The sequence below is a fragment of the Thermobia domestica genome, chromosome 2, assembly GCF_964235325.1.
Source record: "Thermobia domestica chromosome 2, izTheDome1.hap1.1, whole genome shotgun sequence".
NCBI lineage: Eukaryota > Metazoa > Arthropoda > Insecta > Zygentoma > Lepismatidae > Thermobia > Thermobia domestica.
Window position 1 is genome coordinate 134,749,442 of NC_137455.1, and position 21,282 is coordinate 134,770,723.

General features: G+C 34.9%; 1 protein-coding gene across 3 annotated transcripts in view; it reads left to right on the plus strand.

Moving 5' to 3' along the window:
• LOC145675657 (ATP-dependent RNA helicase vasa-like) overlaps nt 1–21,282 on the plus strand; it is a 77,689-nt gene that overhangs the window by 17,746 nt on the left and 38,661 nt on the right. For all 3 annotated transcript variants that reach the window (XM_081746227.1, XM_081746236.1, XM_081746246.1), the window contains exons 5-6: nt 3,439–3,624; nt 19,036–19,257. In XM_081746227.1, coding sequence (XP_081602353.1) covers nt 3,439–3,624; nt 19,036–19,257 — 408 coding nt within the window. The remainder of the gene's footprint in view (nt 1–3,438; nt 3,625–19,035; nt 19,258–21,282) is intronic.

A 21,282-nucleotide genomic window follows, 5' to 3' on the forward strand; every position in this document is an offset into this window, starting at 1 on the left:
AGATTATCCACCAACATTATATTCACGTTTTTCTTTTGTGTATTAGTATACAATTTATTAAAAGGCATGCGTTTCCTCTTAATACCGAAAATGGTAGAAATGAATGTTTTCCGGTCTCATCGTTGATCCCTATAGAAGTAAACAGTAACAGAAAGCGATAGTCATTTTTCGAAGTCTACTTAGCGTCTCAAGAAAACATCCCATCACCATCTGCAACAATCTACGGAAATTGGAGGTGGTTAAAATTTACTAGTACCTTTGGTTTTAATGTTGATTTACATAGGACGAAATCGTTAAAAGACATCGAGAAGCAATTTTTTGCATTCGATTCAACGTCCCAAGAATAGTCTCTCCTTTGTTCAACACCCTGCTCAAATCGGAATTGGTAGAAATCTGTCAATTCTGATTTCAACGTCAGTCACTATAGAACAACAATAGCAACATATCGACATACGATTTTCAACAATCCAACGTCTGAAGAGAACATCATCACACCCAACACTACGAAAACCGAAAGTAGTTGAAAGTTGCTGGTAGTTTCGGTTACAATACTTATTTCCATAGTACGAAGTCGTTTCGAAGTTTTTTTTTTTCAGTTTCAGCGTTCGAATAATGAGTTCTTTCTCGTCTGTTACGTATCCGTTTAAACCGGTAGTTGTGAACATCTACGATTTTTTGGTTACAACAATGATCGTATAGCGAATAAAACGGAAATAGATTGCGATAAGCATTTTTGATAAGGTTTTAGTACGGCAAGAATATGTTTCACCTCGAATTTTATTCCTTTATTGCAACAAAGTGATAGACATCAGTTAAAACTTCCGGTTTGAAGGTTACTCTTCACAGACCCAAAACAGTAAGAGGTAGCGAGAAATGGATTAATTATATGGAGTCAGTATCTGAGGAACACGTTCTGTCTTTGATTGCATTCTTTTATTGCATCCTATAGTTATAGATGTACTACTTCAAGTCTGAGTATTGAATTCGCATAGTTCAAAAGTTTACCGTGGTTTCACACTGTGAAATGAAACTCGCTTGCTAATGTTCAGTATTTGGTATCAGACTTCCAAATTAGATGCAATAAACAACTGACAAATTTCAATAAACAATATTTAATAATGGTAAATCATGTGTAACTGTTACTTGGACCACAAGTCTTGTGGCAGGTAATATTACAACTATTCAGGGTTCCCACTCGTCCTGGAAAACCTGGAAATGTCCTTGAAAATGCATTTCTGTCTTTGAAATTTATAGAAATACTGAATGTCTGATTTTTCATAATTATAATGAAGATTTTAATTGATTGCTATTTTTGTTTGCTGTTCCGCCTTTGTGCTGAATAACAATTCGTCATGATCCTGCATGTGTGGCTGGGTTGTGCGCTTTCTTCAGCAGGGTGGTTGGCTGGGAGTTCTCTCTTCTTTCATCCACTAGTCTGTCAACCCATTCTTGGATGCTGTTTTCACTAGCACTATCCTCCAGAAACTGTGCTTTGTACCAGTATCAATGGACAGTCTGCTGTCGAACGAGGTTATAGCATAAATATGGACCTGCTTGGTGAAATATGAAGGAGAAATCATTGGTCGGTTTGAGATTGGTGTATAACATTTTCCATAAAGACCTTACTTCAATCAACAACGCGAAAGAAATGCTGCATCATGCCTTCCATGCAAAGCAGTCCTATATGGCAGAGCTGAAGAAAATAATGACTGTTGGAGAAAGTCAGTGCAGAGCAAGAGAAAAGAGATAAGTGAAAATGTACAGCAGTTGCAGAGAAAGAAAAGGAAATTGATGGAAACAAGTGAAGCTTTGGAGACTGAAGCAAACCAGCTTGCACATGAAGCAGAGAAGACTTGCTTTACTTTATTGACAGTCAAATGTTATCCGTAGAGCAGCTTCGCCAAAGAAGAAAGAGATTATGTCTATAGATGAGGATATCACACAACTGCATACTCAGTTGAAAAACTTGGAGTGTATTTTTTTTTTTTTCCAGTTATGCCACGCAATGAAGATGCCATGTACGAAAACTAGATTTTTGTCGTTCGTAAATTTGTTGTTTGTTGCATAATTAAAATGTCGTGTAGAAAGAACGAAAATACATATGCTGAATGTGGGGTGGATCCGGTGGCCATAAAAGGAGTTGGGAGAAAAAAAAAGCAGTACATTACACTCCGCTTTATGTATTTATTGTGTATTAATACTGTGTTTGCACTAATATTCACTGCATAAGCTACGGAACTATTCATTTCACTGTCGTAAGTTTTGAATCTGCATTTGCAATCCTGTTATACGTTCCGGAAAATTGGTGATTTGTCCTGGAATTTTTTGGGGAAAGAGTATGGAAACCCTAACTATTCGAGGGAACTCAGCTACGAAAGTAAATTACACCGTAATTTAAAGACTTTTTGTATTAATAGTCTTTGTTTTGCTAGTTGCTGATCTGTTCGGTAGTCGCTGTTTTACTTGTTCGTTGTATTAGCATTCGATGTTTTGATTGTAAATTGTGTGCATGACAGGCATATAGAGACCTTCAGAGGAGGATAGAATCACACAGATAATATAAAAGACTGCCCTTTCTAGGTATCTTTTAGGTAGAGTGAAGAGATTGTTATCTAGCATTTCATGTAAGTACCTTATTTCAGATGCGTGATATAGTCACGAGTGGACGACGCAATCTTATCGGCACTTTTAATCGCTGATTTCAATTGCAGTGTACAATTACTAGTTTTAATTGCTCCATTTCCCTGGTGACAATTAACAATTTATTTAAATTTGTTAATTTTACAATTCATTACAAATTAAATTGAAATCAATTGCAATTGATTTTAATTAATGCCTAGCAGTGTTATATAGAATAATAAGAAATTCAGTAAAAATATATATATATATATATGAACATAAGTATCACGTAAGAAACCTAAAGTAAGGCAAAATGCAAAAATCTTCACAGCTGTAGATTGCAATAATTATCATACTATCTTGCGTGTTATTGATTTACCAAGGTAAATATGAATGGGGAGGCATATAGAGATAAAATAATGTATATTTGCGTGTTCGGGTTTTTGTATTTTCCATTCTTATGGAACACCGAGATCGAGGGATGGGACCTGTTCTTAACATTGGTTCCGAATCAGACTGGCCTTGAATCTGGCGCTTACCATATCAGTCCTTCCAGTATAGGCCGTTCCCCATCACTATTTCGTCCCCAAGAGCTGCTAGGAACACATCTACTTCGGCTGTGCACTTGTGCTAAGATTAGCTTAATTTTTTTTTTTTTTCAGTTGCTTTGAGTCACTTCCTTTTATCATGTTTTTTCCTTTACCTTTTATCATGTTTTTTTTTTTTCCCTTCCTTTTTGCCTTGATTCAGAACTATTGTACCATCTTATTGATTCTTAACAATATGTGCTAACCTACACATGTTTTCTTTTCGTCATAGGTTACTGGTGAAAATGTTCCCCTACCTATTACCAGTTTTGAAACTTCCGGATTGCGGCAGATCTTGATCGACAATATCAAGAAATCCAACTACCGGAAGCCTACACCGGTACAGAAATTTGCAATTCCAATTATCATGAGCGGCAGAGATCTGATGGCGTGTGCTCAAACTGGTTCAGGAAAAACCGTAAGTTACTTTGACTGTGACTCTGTTTCATCGTATACAACCATGTTTAGATTTTGATAATTTTCGAAATTACTAGTTTTTGTCTACAGATAGTGGTACTAATGTTTTAATTTATTCCTTGTTATAAGCCGGCTTTTTGGATAAAGAACGGAAAATTTTCTTCTTTGGCTTTTATGATTTATCTTTATTCAATCACCTGTTTTCCTGTAGGAAGTCTGCAAGTAAGGTAGTGCATTTTCAACGTACAGTACTTGTAAATTTTATGTTCAATCCGTAAGGACGACTATCTTGATCGATTTTAAGTGAACATTGCATTGTTTGCTTGCGAAAGTTATGCAACCAATAGAATGTCGTTTTGATTACTTAACAGCAGGGTGATTTGATTTAAATCATTTGACAGTATATAAATAAAAACCACTGATTTAGATCAAATTTCGAAATGAATTCGTCGAATTGAAAATAAGAGAAATGCCGTTCTTATTTGTTTACTACTATCCACTTCATAAAGATAGGCCCCTGACTTCGCGGTGCTGCCGTGACGTTCACTCAAAACTTATATTGCATTGTTGTACCTCGTTGGAATTGTTGGAATGTTCTCTTTTCAATACTTAAGACATACAAATTTTCTTTGTAGTGTGTAGTGAGGAAAAAAAAAAAAGAAATTAATTTTAAAAAGTGCGTATTTTATCGTACTTTATTGGTAGAGAAATGTTTATAGGACTATATCTCGGAAACGAGACCACGCGAAATAATTTCCTGTGCACGATATGTAGGTACATCTATTACCTGTAAGTTCTGAAAATTTCATTACTCAACACGTAGTAATTTTCTTGTTATTCAGTAAAAAAGTGAGACATGATTATCTCTGAATTGCTGCGGTGTATTATCAATCTGAAAAAAAAAAAACTTTTAGAAAGATCTTAAAATAACTTTTTCAACCAAACTGTTTCGATTTGTTTTAAAAGATAAACAATGACAAATATGACATTATGATTTTCTGTGCTATGCGCCCTTCGCTATCGCAGTTTATACGGAGTGCTACGTTGCTACATTTTCCTTGCGTGTAACTCGCAGCTCGACGGGTATTTGAACTTGTACGTACATTGTCCGGTACTTTTTAGAGGTATTTTTAAAATTGCATATCTCCACAGATTTTTAACCAATTTCTTAGAAATTAACAGGATGTACAATAAACGTACCAATTATTTACAATTAAGAAAACAAACTCTTTACCTTGTTTGGATTTTCATGTGATGATACTCGAAAATTCATTGCTTTTTGTCAATTTTTTTTTCATTTACTGCATGCAGTACAAAATACACTTGCACAGAAACAAATACACTCACATAGTTTATGATATGATACAATCTTAGTTGATATGTAATATTGAGTTTACACTTCACAGAAAATCTTTTCAGATCTAGAAGTCAAAGTACTTCTCTTTAGTGTTGTACATTTCAAAGCACTTTCCCACGCGAAGTCCAACTTCATATATCAGATAATAAACGCTAATATTTTATTAAAAACTTCCTTTCACCTTGCAGATGCTACGCACTTTGCATCTCCTTTGTCCTACTCTATTAGGATTTGCGGGTATGTGGGAATCACTCGATGGGTAATGGCCTCTTGCTACCAGCCTTGTTAACAGGCTTAAAACTGCGATAATCCCTGTACTTCAATGCCTCCTGAGTGCAGCAGTTTTTCTGCTACTTTCGCATAAAAAGTTCGAAGTGCGAAGTGCGAAAAGTTCCTGCTTTCTTCCTGTACAGTATGAGCATTGACATGTGATAAGTCAAACAGCAGAAAAAACAGCTTCTTCCACCATTTGACAGACAAACTAATAGCTCTTGCGTAGTTGATTTGTAAAAATAGCGTAAAGCTGGCTTCCGTACAAAGCACATGTGAATAATTAGTGTAAAAAGTTTCTTGTTTTCAAGTAACACGTTTTCACTTAGAACACACAAGATTTTTGTTTTAGTAATTTTTCTTTTTTTTCAATCTGCTGTTTTGCATATTGATTCATTTCTTTTTCTACTATTCCCAGTGGGAGCTCATGTGGTTTGGATTCCACGTTAATCAGTAGGTCCACGTCTCATATAGCCTCGCTGCCAAACGGGACGTTAAAATCAACTCAACTTTTGTAAATTATAAAACTTCATCAGTAAAAACAGCTTAAACACTTTATGTGGGGAATACTCTGTAGATAGCCCATTATTTTTATTAGTTCACGGAACACCACTAAACAAGGGTTTTGCATTTTTGGAGGGAATTTTATCGCTGCAAGCTACAGCAAAATTTGCACGCGTTTTTTTTCTTTCCCAGCGCCACCTCAGATTCACTTGAAATTGAGTTACTATCTTTTCACTCCCGGATACGCCACTGAGCACAGAATAATCAGTCATTACTCTTCATTGCTACCTAACTCATAACCGTCTGAATCTGAATCATTCATCAGTTCTGCAATTTCATTATGGCTCAAAATTTTGCCACTTCTGTAATATCGCCGCTCTTAGAAGAAATATCCATAGTTTTTTTTTTTTCTCAATAAAAAAGCACGAGAAACACTCAGGAAAATATAAATGTACATTCACCCGTTTTACTCAAATGAACGTATATGACGTGAGTGTGTGTAAGCTTTTGATGCCTACAAACTTAAGGGAAATGTTGAAAACTTAATCAATGTGACGTGATTAGACGCAAAAACAGCTCTCGTCACCTACACATTGTATAGTTTTCTTTCGTTGGAAGAAAACAAAGGACCCATGATTTTCTATTACATTCGGCAGGGGAATTCATCGCAGAACAAACTTGGGTGAACGTGTGATTGGCAAGGCTACATTTCTTTTTTCCGTTTAACATCTTCGTAAACTGGAAAGTGTGTATACTGATAATCTTGAGATAGAAATGGAGCCATTGTTAATAAGTGTCCAGGAAGATAGCTTTACGAGTCAACGAGTGATGAAAGTGAATGAGGTAAATAGATTAAGAGGTGAGTTTTTAGATGTGTTACTTCAACGTTTTATTTCGATTAAATTGAGATACGTACATGCATTATTATTTTTAAGATGTTGTGAAAGGTTATGAGATCTTAAATACTTTTGCCTATTACATTCTTATGAAGTAGTCTTGGCGCTGCAAGCTTCCTGAACGCGACAACACAGCACAACAGCGCTGCCACATTTTCAGTTACTGTATACTCTTTCTTTATATAAGCGCAGGGATTTTAAAGGCCGGGCTGCAACATGGCTCTCCGCTTAACGTAGCGAATATGTTAGAATAAACATTTTTTTTAAAAAATAAATACTCTACCAACTAAACCAGGGATGCAAATAACCACTCGCCCGGGGCGAGTGACTCATCGATGCGGGCGAGTATTTAATATCATACCGAAGGTAAATAAATGATTTCTATTGTGGGATGTTGGCTAATAGCTTTTTCCCCGTTCCTTATTTGCATCCCTGAACTAAACCCTTTTTGTTAAGTTTCAGATATTTAAAGCACTAGGGTTCCAAATTTTCGAACTGTGTTTTGTACGTTTCTCTACCTACCACGGTAAAGGAGATCAGAGCGTCCTACATTTATTTTAATCACACAAAAAGTATCGAGTGATGAAAATTGAACTTTTCACAACTTAATTAATGCATCTACGTATTGTACACAGGAAATTATTTCACGTGATCTCGTTTCCGAGATACAGTCCTATAAACATTGATTTACCAACAAAGTACGATAAAATACGTACTTTTTCATTAATTTCTATTTTTTTCTCACTACACACTACAAAGAAAATTAGTATGTCTTTTAAGTATTGAAAAGAGAACATTCCAATAATTCCAACGAGGTACGACAATGCAGTATAAGTTTTTTGAGTGAACGTCACGGCAGCACCGCGAAGCCAGGGGCTTATCTTTATGAAATGGATAGTAATATTATATGATTCATAATGAAATACGTTCAAATTTTCATATCGTTTTTGCAAATTGTGTATAAGAAAAATAAATAATTTGACGTATATTGCGCAAATGTTCGATTTTATCGTTTTCCTAATATTTCACTTGCTCTAGGTTCTGCAAATTGTAACCTTCACGATCTCACCTTATGTAAATTAAATCGAGAAGTGTTGTTTCAGTCTTTTCCTCATCTACATCCCACTGATGTTCGTATAAACTTCGTTAATCAGTTATAAAATGCAAATTTATAGTGTTATTGAGACGAGTCTATGCTCCATTTTATTTATAGTAGCCAATCTCTATTGTTTGTTCGTTATGATTTTTTTTAAATATGATTAAAACAAAAAAAAAAAAAAAAAAAAAGTGAAATATTAGGGATAGGATAACATTTGCGCAAGGTACGTAAAATTGTTTATTTTCCTTATAATAAAAAAAAATTCTGTATATAAATGACACCAACATTTAGTATAGGCCAGGCCCGTATTTATATATATTGTTCGCCCCTGTGCTCTAAATAATTTGACGCCCCCCGTACAAAATTTGCCCCAGTTGGGGTCGCTGAGATGAATAGTGATAGTTTTAATCCATTCAACTTCAAGGTCATACTCTACTCCCCCAGGGAGGGGACGAGTTTTTAAAAGTAATCGAAAACGACAGATATTGGTGTAATTACTGTAATTAGAGCGAATTAAACACAGTAACATATTTCTCGCGCTTGCGCGAAACTGCGAGTTTCTAGTTTTAAATATTACTTTATTGTGAATGAAAAAAAAAAAGCCTCCCCCTAAATTTTGCCATCCTGTACTCGAACACAAAGTAGCACTTACCTAAATGCTTGCCTGGTATAGACTATAAAATATGTATATTTGTCCTAATTGTGACTTGTTTATTACGCACACAATCATATTAAGCAGAATCATGTAAGCCTCATATTACACTATTTCCGTGCATCTAAAATACAGTTTCCTTTTAAAACTTAACGTTAATGTTTATTTGTAATACTTTGATTTTATAAAAAAATCCTGTGATTACATGACGAAAGACATTTAAAAGAAGAAAGTGCTGCTGAAAGCCAGCAATTTTAACTTAACCAGTCCAGCACACGATTTCATATGATTAATAATCACAGTTAAAAGAATATTATTATTATTAAGCTTATAATTTAGCCACGCAGCTCCGAATTTCCATCGGTATTTGGCCACAAATTAATCGCATTTTCAGGCCTATTAGCGATTTTTTTTCACTTACTTCTGGCGCCCTTGCTCAGCAATAGTGACTCCGTTGCCTTCAAATTCTAACGGCCATGGATTTAATTCCGCAGCTAGTCATTCCAATATTTCTCAGGTTCACCGAGTAAGTACCTTCAAATGAACCCCTGGCACTCTTCTGCTCATTCTGACTTGAACGAGATATGTAAAGTTGCAAATACATACCTAAGTACTGATAAATGAATGAATAAATAAATAAAAATTAAATTGGACAAGGATAATGAGTTAGATTCAACCTTAATTCAAAAGTTTATCCATCATAGGAAGGTCAGTTATACAGAAAACTACTTCCCAGTTTTGTATATATGGAATTCGATTTAATTTCCTTCAAAATATTGTCTTTTGCTAGCATTGCACTTATCCCAACGTTGAATCCATTACTGGAAGCATTTCTGGAAGGCCTCTTTGGGAGGACGTTCAGCTGCTCTGTCGCGGTCCTTTCAATGTCAGGAATAGGGTCAAAAAGTTTTCCTTTAAATCACGGTTTTAATTTTTGGGAAGAGCCAGAAGTCACATGGTGCAATATCTGGAGAGACAAGAATATCTCTTTCGGCCAAAAGTTTGCGGATCACAAAAGTAAGGTGTGGCACGGCGCGTTTTCGTGGTGAAGAAGGAAGCCATTTGTCCATTTAATCGGCAGTTAAAGGGCTTTTCACGGACCCGTGCGAGATGATGTTGAGTTCTTTGGAAAGCTCTTCAATGGTCATTCTTCTGTTTGAATAAATCATTTGTGCTACTTTTTGTACATTTTCATCTGTTTTTGACATCGAAGGACGTCTCGATCGTTGCTAGTTTTCAAACGATTCCTTGCCGCTTTTTGAATCGCTCATACCACTTGTAAACAGTCTTTAATGCCACCGCTTCATCACATTACACTGATTTTGACGTTTCGTAAGCTTCGTTGACACTTTTTTGAAGCTTAGAACAAAACTTGATGTTGGTGCGCGACACACACTCTTAACATGTCCTTACCCTTTGTGCCAAAGACTTAAGAGTACCGGGCTGACTAGTTGAAATGGATACATCATCTTATATAAAACCAGTTTACAATTCGTATTATGGAAGAACATACAGCTGATACGCGGTGTCGATGTAATTAAAATATGTATAGATAGATAGATATTTTTCATCCTGCTTATCAACATCTGAAAATTGATTTTTTTTTTCTAAAGTCAAGCTTGTAAAGAAAAAAACAATACCATGAACAAAGGAATATAGATCAACATTTTTAGAAAGTTCGCTTAATGGCTTTCAGTTCAGGAACTACTCCTCTATGAGCTTCAAATATCGCGTAAGAAGTACCTAATATAAATTCTGTTTCAAAGTTAAGCATAAACTGTCATTTTAGGTTATAAGCCAGGATGGTAGTAAGTTTATTATTCACAGAATCGAATCGATCCGACAAGAAATTACTCGGTTAGGATGGGAAGTCCTACTTCATCCCCATATTCACTGGATTTGATTCCCACTCATTACTACTTGTTAGAATAAGCGTAAAGAATAAAGCACTCCAATCTGAAGAGGATATAAAAGAGAGGTTAGTCACGTTTTTCGTCTAGGGATGAAACTTTTTTTTCCCGTTTAATTGACTATCGGCAAAATATTAAGTAAGATTATTATACCTAGATATTATGTATATTTTAACAGTCCATACCGATAGTTGTATGAGAGTATTATTTGTCTGCCAGTCTGTTTACAATATTACGACGCCGCTAGCGAATGCCTATTGTGCAATTAGTGGCTTAGTGCGTGGATGTATAAGTGGTTCTGTAAGAGGGGTCGTCGTTCACAGAGTTGACACTCATGTGAGAGAGAGAGAGAGAGAGAGAGAGAGAGAGAGATACTGTTCTGTTTCATCGATTGTACTCACGATGGTCTTACACCAGTCATGTCCCGCAACTAGTTGCCATTGCCAAATCGTTCGTTTTTCTGGCACGTTTTACTGTATCATTTTCACCGAAAAACGATTTCTTCAGTTTTTCTTATTATAAACCAATAGTCCTAAACACTTAAAATAAATTAGTATGATTTTTTTTAATTAAAGGAAGATTTCTTACAGTTAACAACACAACTCAATTACGTAACTTAATATTCAGAGAAAATGAAGCAGATTGTTTTTATGGTTCCTGCCTGTTCTGCCTAATGACCCTCCTGCACTTTGTAACGCATTTTTGATTTAATCTTATCTTTAGTCACAACAGGAATTCCTGTTCTGCCTAATTCACACAAAAAGGGATATTTAGATTTGAGGGAAATTCATTAGTACCTATTTCCCCTTGATTTTCAAATATCATTCAGGAACTCTTTAATAAAACTTCAAGGCACGAATGAGGGTTAGTTAGATTGAACACGCGACTGGAACGAATTGTTTCATGTGACCAAATACCCCTAAAAATCATTTTTAGTATAACAAATGTAGGGAAAGTGTCCAGTATAATGTAAAAAGCCAAACATCACAATTACGTTGAGTAAAATGACTACACAATTTATTAGAGATAAATACTTCCAAATATCTAGAAATGAAACTTTAGAAGAACAGAGTTTGCTCTAGAATAACAAATTAAAATATCGGAAAGGAAATACAGTTTTAACTTCTTAGTCACATATATATCTTTTCAATTTGAGAGAGAACAAAACTTCGAAACTTCTAAACACACTAAACCCACACACAACCTTCATCGTTATAAATGTAAACTGTAAGCTACAGCGTCTACATAGGAAATCAAATCCAATTGACTCGACTCTAATCTACTTTGCAAGGACTTGATTCTCTGCTAAATACGCTTATATTTTAGTTTCTGTTCTCTTGGTTTCTTCCCAACTTCTAGAAGCATAATTGATCTTTCATTTTCCTTCTGCTCTTGCTGTAAAAGCTGGACAAGGTTAAACATATTCGGATGTTCCTTTGTCAGCCTTTTATTAAACTTCGAATGCCAGTCCTCCACTATATTGGTTGTCCTTTCTTCTCCGTTGTCATAATGGTTCCATAGTTCACTGGAAAACATTTAAGAGAGCATTAGTATTGAAAAACACTAAGCAAACAAATTATAACGTTTACGAATAGATAATTGTCTGAAATATCTGTTGAAGTTTCAATGAAAAGCGCATCAAGTTTCCTGTCAAAATGTATGAAATTCGGCGTTCAGTAAACAGACTAAAGGTTCTAACACAGGGTACAAAATCGCAACAATCAAAGTGGGAGAAGACAGAAGTACCAAAAAAAAAAAAAAAAAAAAAAAACCTCTTCACACTGAAATGTATCGACATAGGGAGCTCAGATATTTGAATACCCATAATTATTACACTTACACAGCTAACCATTACTGTAATTAATTTTTGCGGGCTTTTGACAATGGTGTCAGTGTCACTTTATTCAGTAACAATCAAAGCCATTTTCGAAAACTATATGTTGAAGGAAACACTAGAATTGATCAACATAAGCAAATACTTTTGTCTCTCTTTTTTTATGGTAATTTTGGACCAATATACTAAACCCAAATTGGTAATGAGGAAAAAATATTGCAATATTAAATTACATATGTTTTATATAATTCGTAAGAAAAAGTAAACCTAACTATACAGTACTTACGGTGTGAACTTGGCGTCTGCATCGTCCAACCACATTTCAACCAAATAATCGTGAAAATCGTCTCGATTCGGCACTTCTGGTGCATCTTTTGTATATATAAGTACATATCACCAATTTTATCAATGGGTACAAGTGGTAAAGCACTAGCTCGTCGTATCCATCTTCTAACTTGCATATCTTGACGGTACAATAAAGATAAACCCAGTGACTGCACTTTTCTCCAGATGCATGAGTATAATGGAAGAATTTACAGAAAATTTACAGAAGCTTGTACGCTGGGACACATTATTTATAGATGGTACATTTAAAGCTGCTCCACGTCTATTTCATCAACTTTATACCTTACACTGGAAATATTTGGGGCAGGTCTTTCCATTTCTATTTTGTCTACTGCCAAGCAAAAAAGAGGAGGATTATTACAGAATTATTGCTGTGCTTAATTAAGGAGAAGGCTGTTGATAATGGTTTCACCTTGAATCCTGCCAAAGTTGTGGACTTTGAAAGGGCTGCTATCAATGCTCTATTTAGATCTTTTCCTAATGCTACTATTCGTGGTTGTTTCTTCCACTATACTTAGTGCATCTGGAGAAAAGTCCAGTCACTGGATTTATCTTCATTGTACCGTTAAGATATGCAAGTTAGAAGATGGATACGACGAGCGAGTGCTTTACCACTTGTACCCATTGATAAAATTGGTGATATGTACTTACATATACAAGAAGATGCACCAGAAGTGCCGAATCGAGACGATTTTCACGATTATTTGGTTGAAACGTGGTTGGACGATGCAGACGCCAAGTTCACACCGTAAGTACTGTATAGTTAGGTTTACTTTTTCTTACGAATTATATAAAACATATGTAATTTAATATTGCAATATTTTTTCCTCATTACCAATTTGGGTTTAGTACATTGGTCCAAAATTACCATAAAAAAAGAGACAAAAATATTTGCTTATGTTGATCAATTCTAGTGTTTCCTTCAACATATAGTTTTCGAAAATGGCTCTGATTGTCACTGAATAAAGTGACACTGACACCATTGTCAAAAGCCCGCAAATTAATTACAGTAATTTACACACATTTCATTTGTTATTAATGGCTGAAGTAATGGTTAGCTGTGTAAGTGTAATAATTATGGATATTCAAATATCTGAGCTCCCTATGTCGATACATTTCAGTGTGAAGATTTTGTACTTTTGTCTTCTCCCACTTTGACTGTTGCGATTTTGTACCCTGTGTTAGAACCTTTAGTCTGTTTACTGAACGCCGAATTTCATACATTTTGGCAGGAAACTTGATGCGCTTTTCGTTGAAACTTCAACAGATATTTCAGACAATTATCTATTCGTAAACGTTATAATTTGTTTGCTTAGTGTTTTTCAATACTAATGCTCTCTTAAATGTTTTCCAGTGAACTATGGAACCATTATGACAACGGAGAAGAAAGGACAACCAATATAGTGGAGGACTGGCATTCGAAGTTTAATAAAAGGCTAACAAAGGAACATCCGAATATGTTTAACCTTGTCCAGCTTTTACAGCAAGAGCAGAAGGAAAATGAAAGATCAATTATGCTTCTAGAAGTTGGGAAGAAACCAAGAGAACAGAAACTAAAATATAAGCGTATTTAGCAGAGAATCAAGTCCTTGCAAAGTAGATTAGAGTCGAGTCAATTGGATTTGATTTCCTATGTAGACGCTGTAGCTTACAGTTTACATTTATAACGATGAAGGTTGTGTGTGGGTTTAGTGTGTTTAGAAGTTTCGAAGTTTTGTTCTCTCTCAAATTGAAAAGATATATATGTGACTAAGAAGTTAAAACTGTATTTCCTTTCCGATATTTTAATTTGTTATTCTAGAGCAAACTCTGTTCTTCTAAAGTTTCCTTTCTAGATATTTGGAAGTATTTATCTCTAATAAATTGTGTAGTCATTTTACTCAACGTAATTGTGATGTTTGGCTTTTTACATTATACCGGACACTTTCCCTACATTTGTTATACTAAAAATGATTTTTAGGGGTATTTGGTCACATGAAATAATTCGTTCCAGTCGCGTGTTCAATCTAACTAACCCTCATTCGTGCCTTGAAGTTTTATTAAAGAGTTCCTGAATGATATTTGAAAATCAAGGGGAAATAGGTATTAATGAATTTCCCTCAAATCCAAATATCCCTTTTTGTGTGAATTAGGCAGAACAGGAATTCCTGTTGTGCCTAAAGATAAGATTAAATCAAAAATGCGTTACAAAGTGCTGGAGGGTCATTAGGCAGAACAGGAAAACACAGTTTTTATTTCCTGTTTAACCGGCTCACTGACCTTATGTTAAAGAATGAGTTGATTTTAGCATCTTCGATCATATCACGGTTTCCATCGATTGTGATATATTGATGTCCGGAACAATACCTACTGTGATCTTATAAAAGTAGAACTCCAAGTGAGACTATTCATGGCTTTTATTCCTCTATTTCTCTCTAATATTCTTATAATTTAAAATAAAGTTTTAAGCTTTGGTCAGTGTCTCTTTTGTTAAAACTCCAAGTGATTGTGAGTTTCAATATGTACGGAAAGGATGTGGAACTGTTACCGAGATGCAGTGTCTTCGTTAAAATACATATAAAAGGCAAGAAAGATTTGTATAATACACTTGGTAAGATTCCGAGTTTTTACGTTAGCTATAAAAAGCAGCTTCATTCGCTTTTCATTTATTAAGAATGTTTCTAGGCCTGCAGAATGGAATTTCCATTCTGTTGTTCAATGTCCGTAATTTACTTTTTCCTGCTTAGCTTGCTGAAGCTCATTGTATTTTTTTGAGAGTTGCTGTACAAAGAAATTTGTTTAACTTTATTATTATTATTATTATTATTATTATTATTATTATTATTATTATTATTATTATTATTATTATTATTATTAATAATAATAATAATAATAATAATAATAATAATAATAATAATAATAATAATAATAATAATAATTAAAGCAGATCTGAGAGTATGAACAGAACCTTCAGAAGCTTCACTGACTGGAGGAGACCGATGCAATAAATTTGTGCCTCTAAGTGTAGAGAACAGGCCAGTTTCTGTAACCAGTGACTTGATAGAGGTCCTGTTCAAGAGTTCTCCCGTATAATTTTCATGGAATGTCTTTGAATATACAGGTCCGAAGCATGTCCGGTTTCCACTAGAGATGAGTGAGCTCTAGCCAAAGCTAGGAAATATCCCTGAATATGTGGTAGGAAATAGAGGAATAATTTAGCATTAGAGAGATCCTACGTCTATACAGAAGGCAAATGGATAAGTTTAAAAAGGCAGCTAGTGGTCTGCTTCTAGGATCGGCCAGGAACTTAGAGAACTGGGACTGTTTGAATTTGTCCTTAGTGAAGGAAGATTTTTGAATGCAGGTGCGATTGGGTTCGATTTCTATATAGGCCGTCTGCATGTGTAGATGCGGGTCTATTGGTTATTTATAATTTTCACACTGCAACTTCTGTGAAGGGGAATTTGAGTGCGTTATTATTTTACCCATAATCCCATCGCCTTGAGTTCAGTATGTGTCGATAGACTGAGCCAGGAAAGTTGTTTTTCCTATCCAAGCAACCCAACCTAACCTGTCCCTGATTTTAGTTTCCCGATGACCTGAACTCTCTCTTATTACAAAGTTTCCGAGGGGACGTTGCTCAGATTTTTATGGGAGGTAAGTGGAACGTACGTGTGAGCAAATGATTACTATTTGTCTGTGTAGAATAAATGTTCTCATATATAAATATTCATCCTTATTTATATGTCAACGTCATTCGACACCTGTCATAAAGGTCAGGGAATTTCCTGCCAAAGGTCAGGGAAATAATTTCTCCAAATCAGTAGGAAATTGATTTAAATCACATTATTTTTTTAAAATCAATGATTTAAATCAAATTTATTTTTCCTTAAACTGAAACAAAATGCAGTATTTTTGAGCATTCTGAAACTCTAATCCAATTTAAATCTAAAATTCGTATCTTAATCCGTACTGTGTAGCGGCAGTGATGCCAGTTAATAGGATAATCAGAAGGAATGTTCTTAATAGATTACGTGGTTTATGTGTAGTGATGAAAGTTAGTTTGATTCAAGACACATACTGAGCTATTAAGATCAGATTCCGTACTTCTTGGAATGCCATATTATTGATCATTAAATAATGTGACGAATTATAATCACTAATCGTGTTTGTTTCCTTATTAGTAGATAGATGCCAGACGATACCATATAAGGAATCTAAAATTAACATTTAGCCACCTCGTCATTGCTTTTCCGTTTACTAGTTCGTAGCTCATATACTTTTAAGATCAGGTAGGATGCAAGTTTAAACCAAATACTTTTTTAAGATTAAAATTCCTGGGCCAAGTATTTTGACAATGTAGAATTCATTGTCAATGACAATGAATAATTTAAAATTTAATATTCACAATTTTCAGTTCAGAATTTTACATACCATGCTTGCTAATATGTATATATCACATACATTTTTTTTTTTTTTTTTTTTTTTTTACCATAACTGAAATTATTAATAAGAACATTGAAAAATATATTTTTAAGAAATGGCATTTTTGTTTAGAAACTACAAGCTGTTCGTTTATGGCAATGTCTACGTCCTGTGCTAAACTACTTTCTACTAACTACTAAACCATCTTACATAGTGTTGTATTATGTTGGTCATACTCGATGTAGATAACTTAATATACAAGTTTACCTTGAACACATTTACAGTTTTTAAGCGAAAGATAGTGATGTGTAACAAAATAAAATTAAATATTTACCTATACAGTACATCTAGTGATTATTCCTCTTCCATAGGTAAATGTAAGTGCGTACAAGAAATATGAACACATGGCATTATATAAAAACTGATATTTATTACGATATAGTAAAAACAGAAGTGTGTAAAATATTATTCATTTTATAAAGAGAAATATAAAATGGGCTATATATTTAATCTGCAGTGCAGTGCAAATTTTTCTAAACACCTGCATAATTGGCTTCATATTTCCATGTCAAGCATAATTGCTTTTGATATCCACCATTCAATGGTTGTCACACCTTGTAGAACTTAGTCGGTGAAAATCACACTAGAGAAAGGAGACTACTTCGTTTGGAATTTAATTACCATGGGCAGTAGAGAAGTACCATCATAAGCTTCTTCTGCAAATTTCAAAGCTAAATAGTTTCCTTCGGCAGTTAATTTGAATTTTCGCTTTTTCGGATCGAGAAGGTAGGCCAAGAAATAGGGAGGCGTTAATGCTTACTTATACCTGTTTTCATATTTATTTTCTATTTCCTTGTCTTGAAGTGCGTCTTTTAGACACTTCCATATTCCTACAGCGTCAGATATTGTTGTTTCATTTCTTTGAATTCTGTCCGATGCAACAGAGATCGGCGTGAGAGTTTGGACCACGTGTCCTACATTTCTTTTAATATTTACATTTTTTGCTTTCTTTTGTATCGTTTTGTCTATTTTTGATCGATTCTTCACATACATTAAACAAAACTGGCCAATTTTTGTCACTCTCGTCACCCCCAGAATCTTCCAATAGTTCTTCTGCTTTGCATACTTCTAAATGTTTCTTCAGCTGAATAACAAGATCTTGCATTTCTGAGCCACCTACCTTGCATTTTGCATGAAATCCTTTCTCGTTTGCAGTTGGAATTGATTTTAAAAAAAGAAACTATACGTTGTCTTTCTTTCGTTCAATCATTCAGATTTGAACTCCCGAGATCAAGAAGATGACCACCCACTGTTACAAGTTAAGAGAACAGTGATGTACTACTCCAAACTGATTGTCACGTATGAGAAATACCTTTCAGAAAACACACCATAAATATCGAGAAACCCCCAATTTTGCTTTTTAGTCTAACTAAAAGAAACTGGGAAACCTCCGTAACTTATCAAAAACAAAATAACAAAAATGAACAATTATATTTGTTTTTTTTAAATCAACTACTAGTGATTTAAATTTAAAAAATCGATTTAAATTTTAAAAAATTAAAATATTAAAAAAAAAAAAAAACCTGGTAGGAACCCTGTTAAAAGGAGTCGGAGTAGAGAGAGTTCTGGCTTTCCGTATATCCACAAGTCCCCAACAAATTTAGTGAAAATCGTTAAGAGAAAGTATAGGATAAATAAACGGAACTTGCTTCTTTGCCCCCTAACGATATAAGGTTTTCATTTACTCTTAAAAATATTTGAACCTTTAATAATCATCTCTAGATATTATTAAATCGAAATCGAAAGGTTTATTAGTTAAAAGACCTGTAGAGGTCAGTATCTGCATATCTAAAATTTTATTGGAAGAATAGTATACATTCACAAGTTAAGATCAAAAGAAAGCTAGAACCATCCCTTACTTAAAAAGAAATTAAAATCATATCCAAAGAAATCTACCTAGCAGTTCTCAATCATATATAAAAATACATAAAACAATAACTTACCTCGTACTAGCTGTCTAATAGTATCCAACTTAGGGACATGGAGAGAGAGAGAGAGAGAGAGTATTAAAATAATAATGAGTTGACTTGTAAGATTAGCTAGAAATGCCATCTTGTAACGAAATTTCTTCTTCTTTCTAGGCAGCTTTTTTGTTACCGATGATACATAATTTGATTGAAAGTCAGGCGGAAATGGTGTTAACTGCTGAGAGTAGTCATCCACAGGTAGTAATACTGTCTCCAACTCGGGAACTTTCCATACAAATTTTTAATGAAGCTAGGAAGTTCGCACACGGTTCTATTATCCGTGTATGTATTGTGTATGGAGGAACGGCTGGGTTCTATCAAAGTAAACAAGTATTGGTAAGTATAACAACGTGAATTTGTTTCAGGTTTGCATTCATCGCTGTTAGTGGATTTTAATATTGGCATATATTGAAGTACTTTTTTGTAATTTCATTTCTAGAAAGTTTAAAAAAGAGTAGTTTGTTATACTTGGAGGCAAGAGTTTTTCGCAATGCGCAATTAAACGAAATGCGTCAGAATTAAGTAAATTTCAGTTTCTTGACGTTTTATGATATTCTGTGTGTTTATTGGTTACCGTTGCGCGATAAAACGCGAAATTGGCAGTTTTGCACGAAATTTCTAACAATACGCGATATAACGCGAAATTTCAAAAATATGTTTTCATTACTTTAAAAACGCTAGTTGTCCGCTGACGGAACGGTAGAATGTGGCATGAACGGTGCATTTTGGGTGATTCGGACACGGCTACAGGAAACATGTTGCGCGTTAGCTATCACCATCGCAGTTGGATGGGCAGTTCCGAAGTTGTGATTGATTGAAGTTTGTTGTAAATGCATTTACATATGTGTGGCTTCCAACAAGCAATGCTAATTGTGAGACTTTTTTTTTTTTTCTTTCAAATATGAACTAGTGATAAGTGAAACGTACAAAATGAAGAAATAAAATGTGGAAACATATAATATGCTTATGTTTAATGCTTAAATGTAACTTGTGCCTGTGTGTTTTCAGCAGACAGTAAAACTTTCCTACTCATAGTAACTTGTTACTGACTTTCCTTCAGTTTGATTTAAAAAAAAATATAATTTTCTATAAGTGAAATTGACAATGTCAAGTGAAATATTCAGTGTATTTTGTTTTTAGGTAATTAATGGTTTATTTTTATAGTGATCTATAAATAAAAGAAACAATTGTACAAATGTCAGGGAATTCTTTTCAACAAGAGCTATAAAATGCGAAACTTTATTTGGAAAATGCGACGAAACGCGAAATATGAAAACGAAACGCGAAATTTTCAAATTGTTAGTGCGAAAAACTCGTGCCCCTAGATACTGTTATGCCCTTTAGGCTAAAGCAGACGTATGATTAATGAAAATGAATTATTTTGAAATTAAACTTTTGTGTTCTCCCACTGGGAATCAAACCCGGGCCCACATACGCTATCCAATAGACCAGCGGGAAGGGCTCTAGAATAGATGAATTTTGCAGTAATATTACCAGGTAAATTTTCTTGTGGAAAAGCTAATAAAACATTCGAATTGTTGAACGAAACTCGTACTAGGAAATAGTTTGGAGGATGACGGGTAAATCAATAAACTGAAACTTGAGGACTTGGCTTTGGCAATGTGGGGACTCCATCATTCAGTTTTTCGGAACAGTCACTGGACCTCCAGGTTGAGGGGCTTATCACCCATCCCGAATACCCCTTGCTGCGGATAATCGCCCCTACTACTACTAATCTGCTGCTGGGAATTGTATCAGATGATGCCTGGGATAAAGTCGGCCTTATTTTCTGTTGTGACCGTGCTCTGACAGTTGATACGGATAACGCCAAAGGGATCCTCTGATGTGACCTGCCAACGATTTATTGTCTGCGATTTGGTTTATGGGTCGGATTGCTATTTTTTAAAATTATTTTGAGCTTGCTTTGGTTTTTGGATGTGCTGTGGATTGTCCTGGGATCTTGTGACGGCAGAGTGAAGCTTGTTGGCGCCTAACCGTACTAGATGGAGTGATGCCCAAAAAGAAAAACTAGGAATTCGGCATGTTGGTCCTCCAAAGAAATCTGGCCTCTATCGTGAGCCGATGGTCTCCTTAATAGTACTCATCAATCGAGGAGAGAAGCGGCGCTGACTCCTCGAACATTGGGTCTGGAGTCAATGCTGTTTCCTGATACGGGTTGTGGTAGATAAACACTACACGTGGATGAGACTCCATGTATTATGCTATGCTTCTCAATCTTCGTCACTGGCAAAGAACTTCTTTTAGACTAGATAATCGTCCTGTTGGATTGAAGGATCCTTTCCTGCAGCCTGGCATAAAACTTACATTCTTCCTATCCTGAAATCTGGAAAATCTGCTACG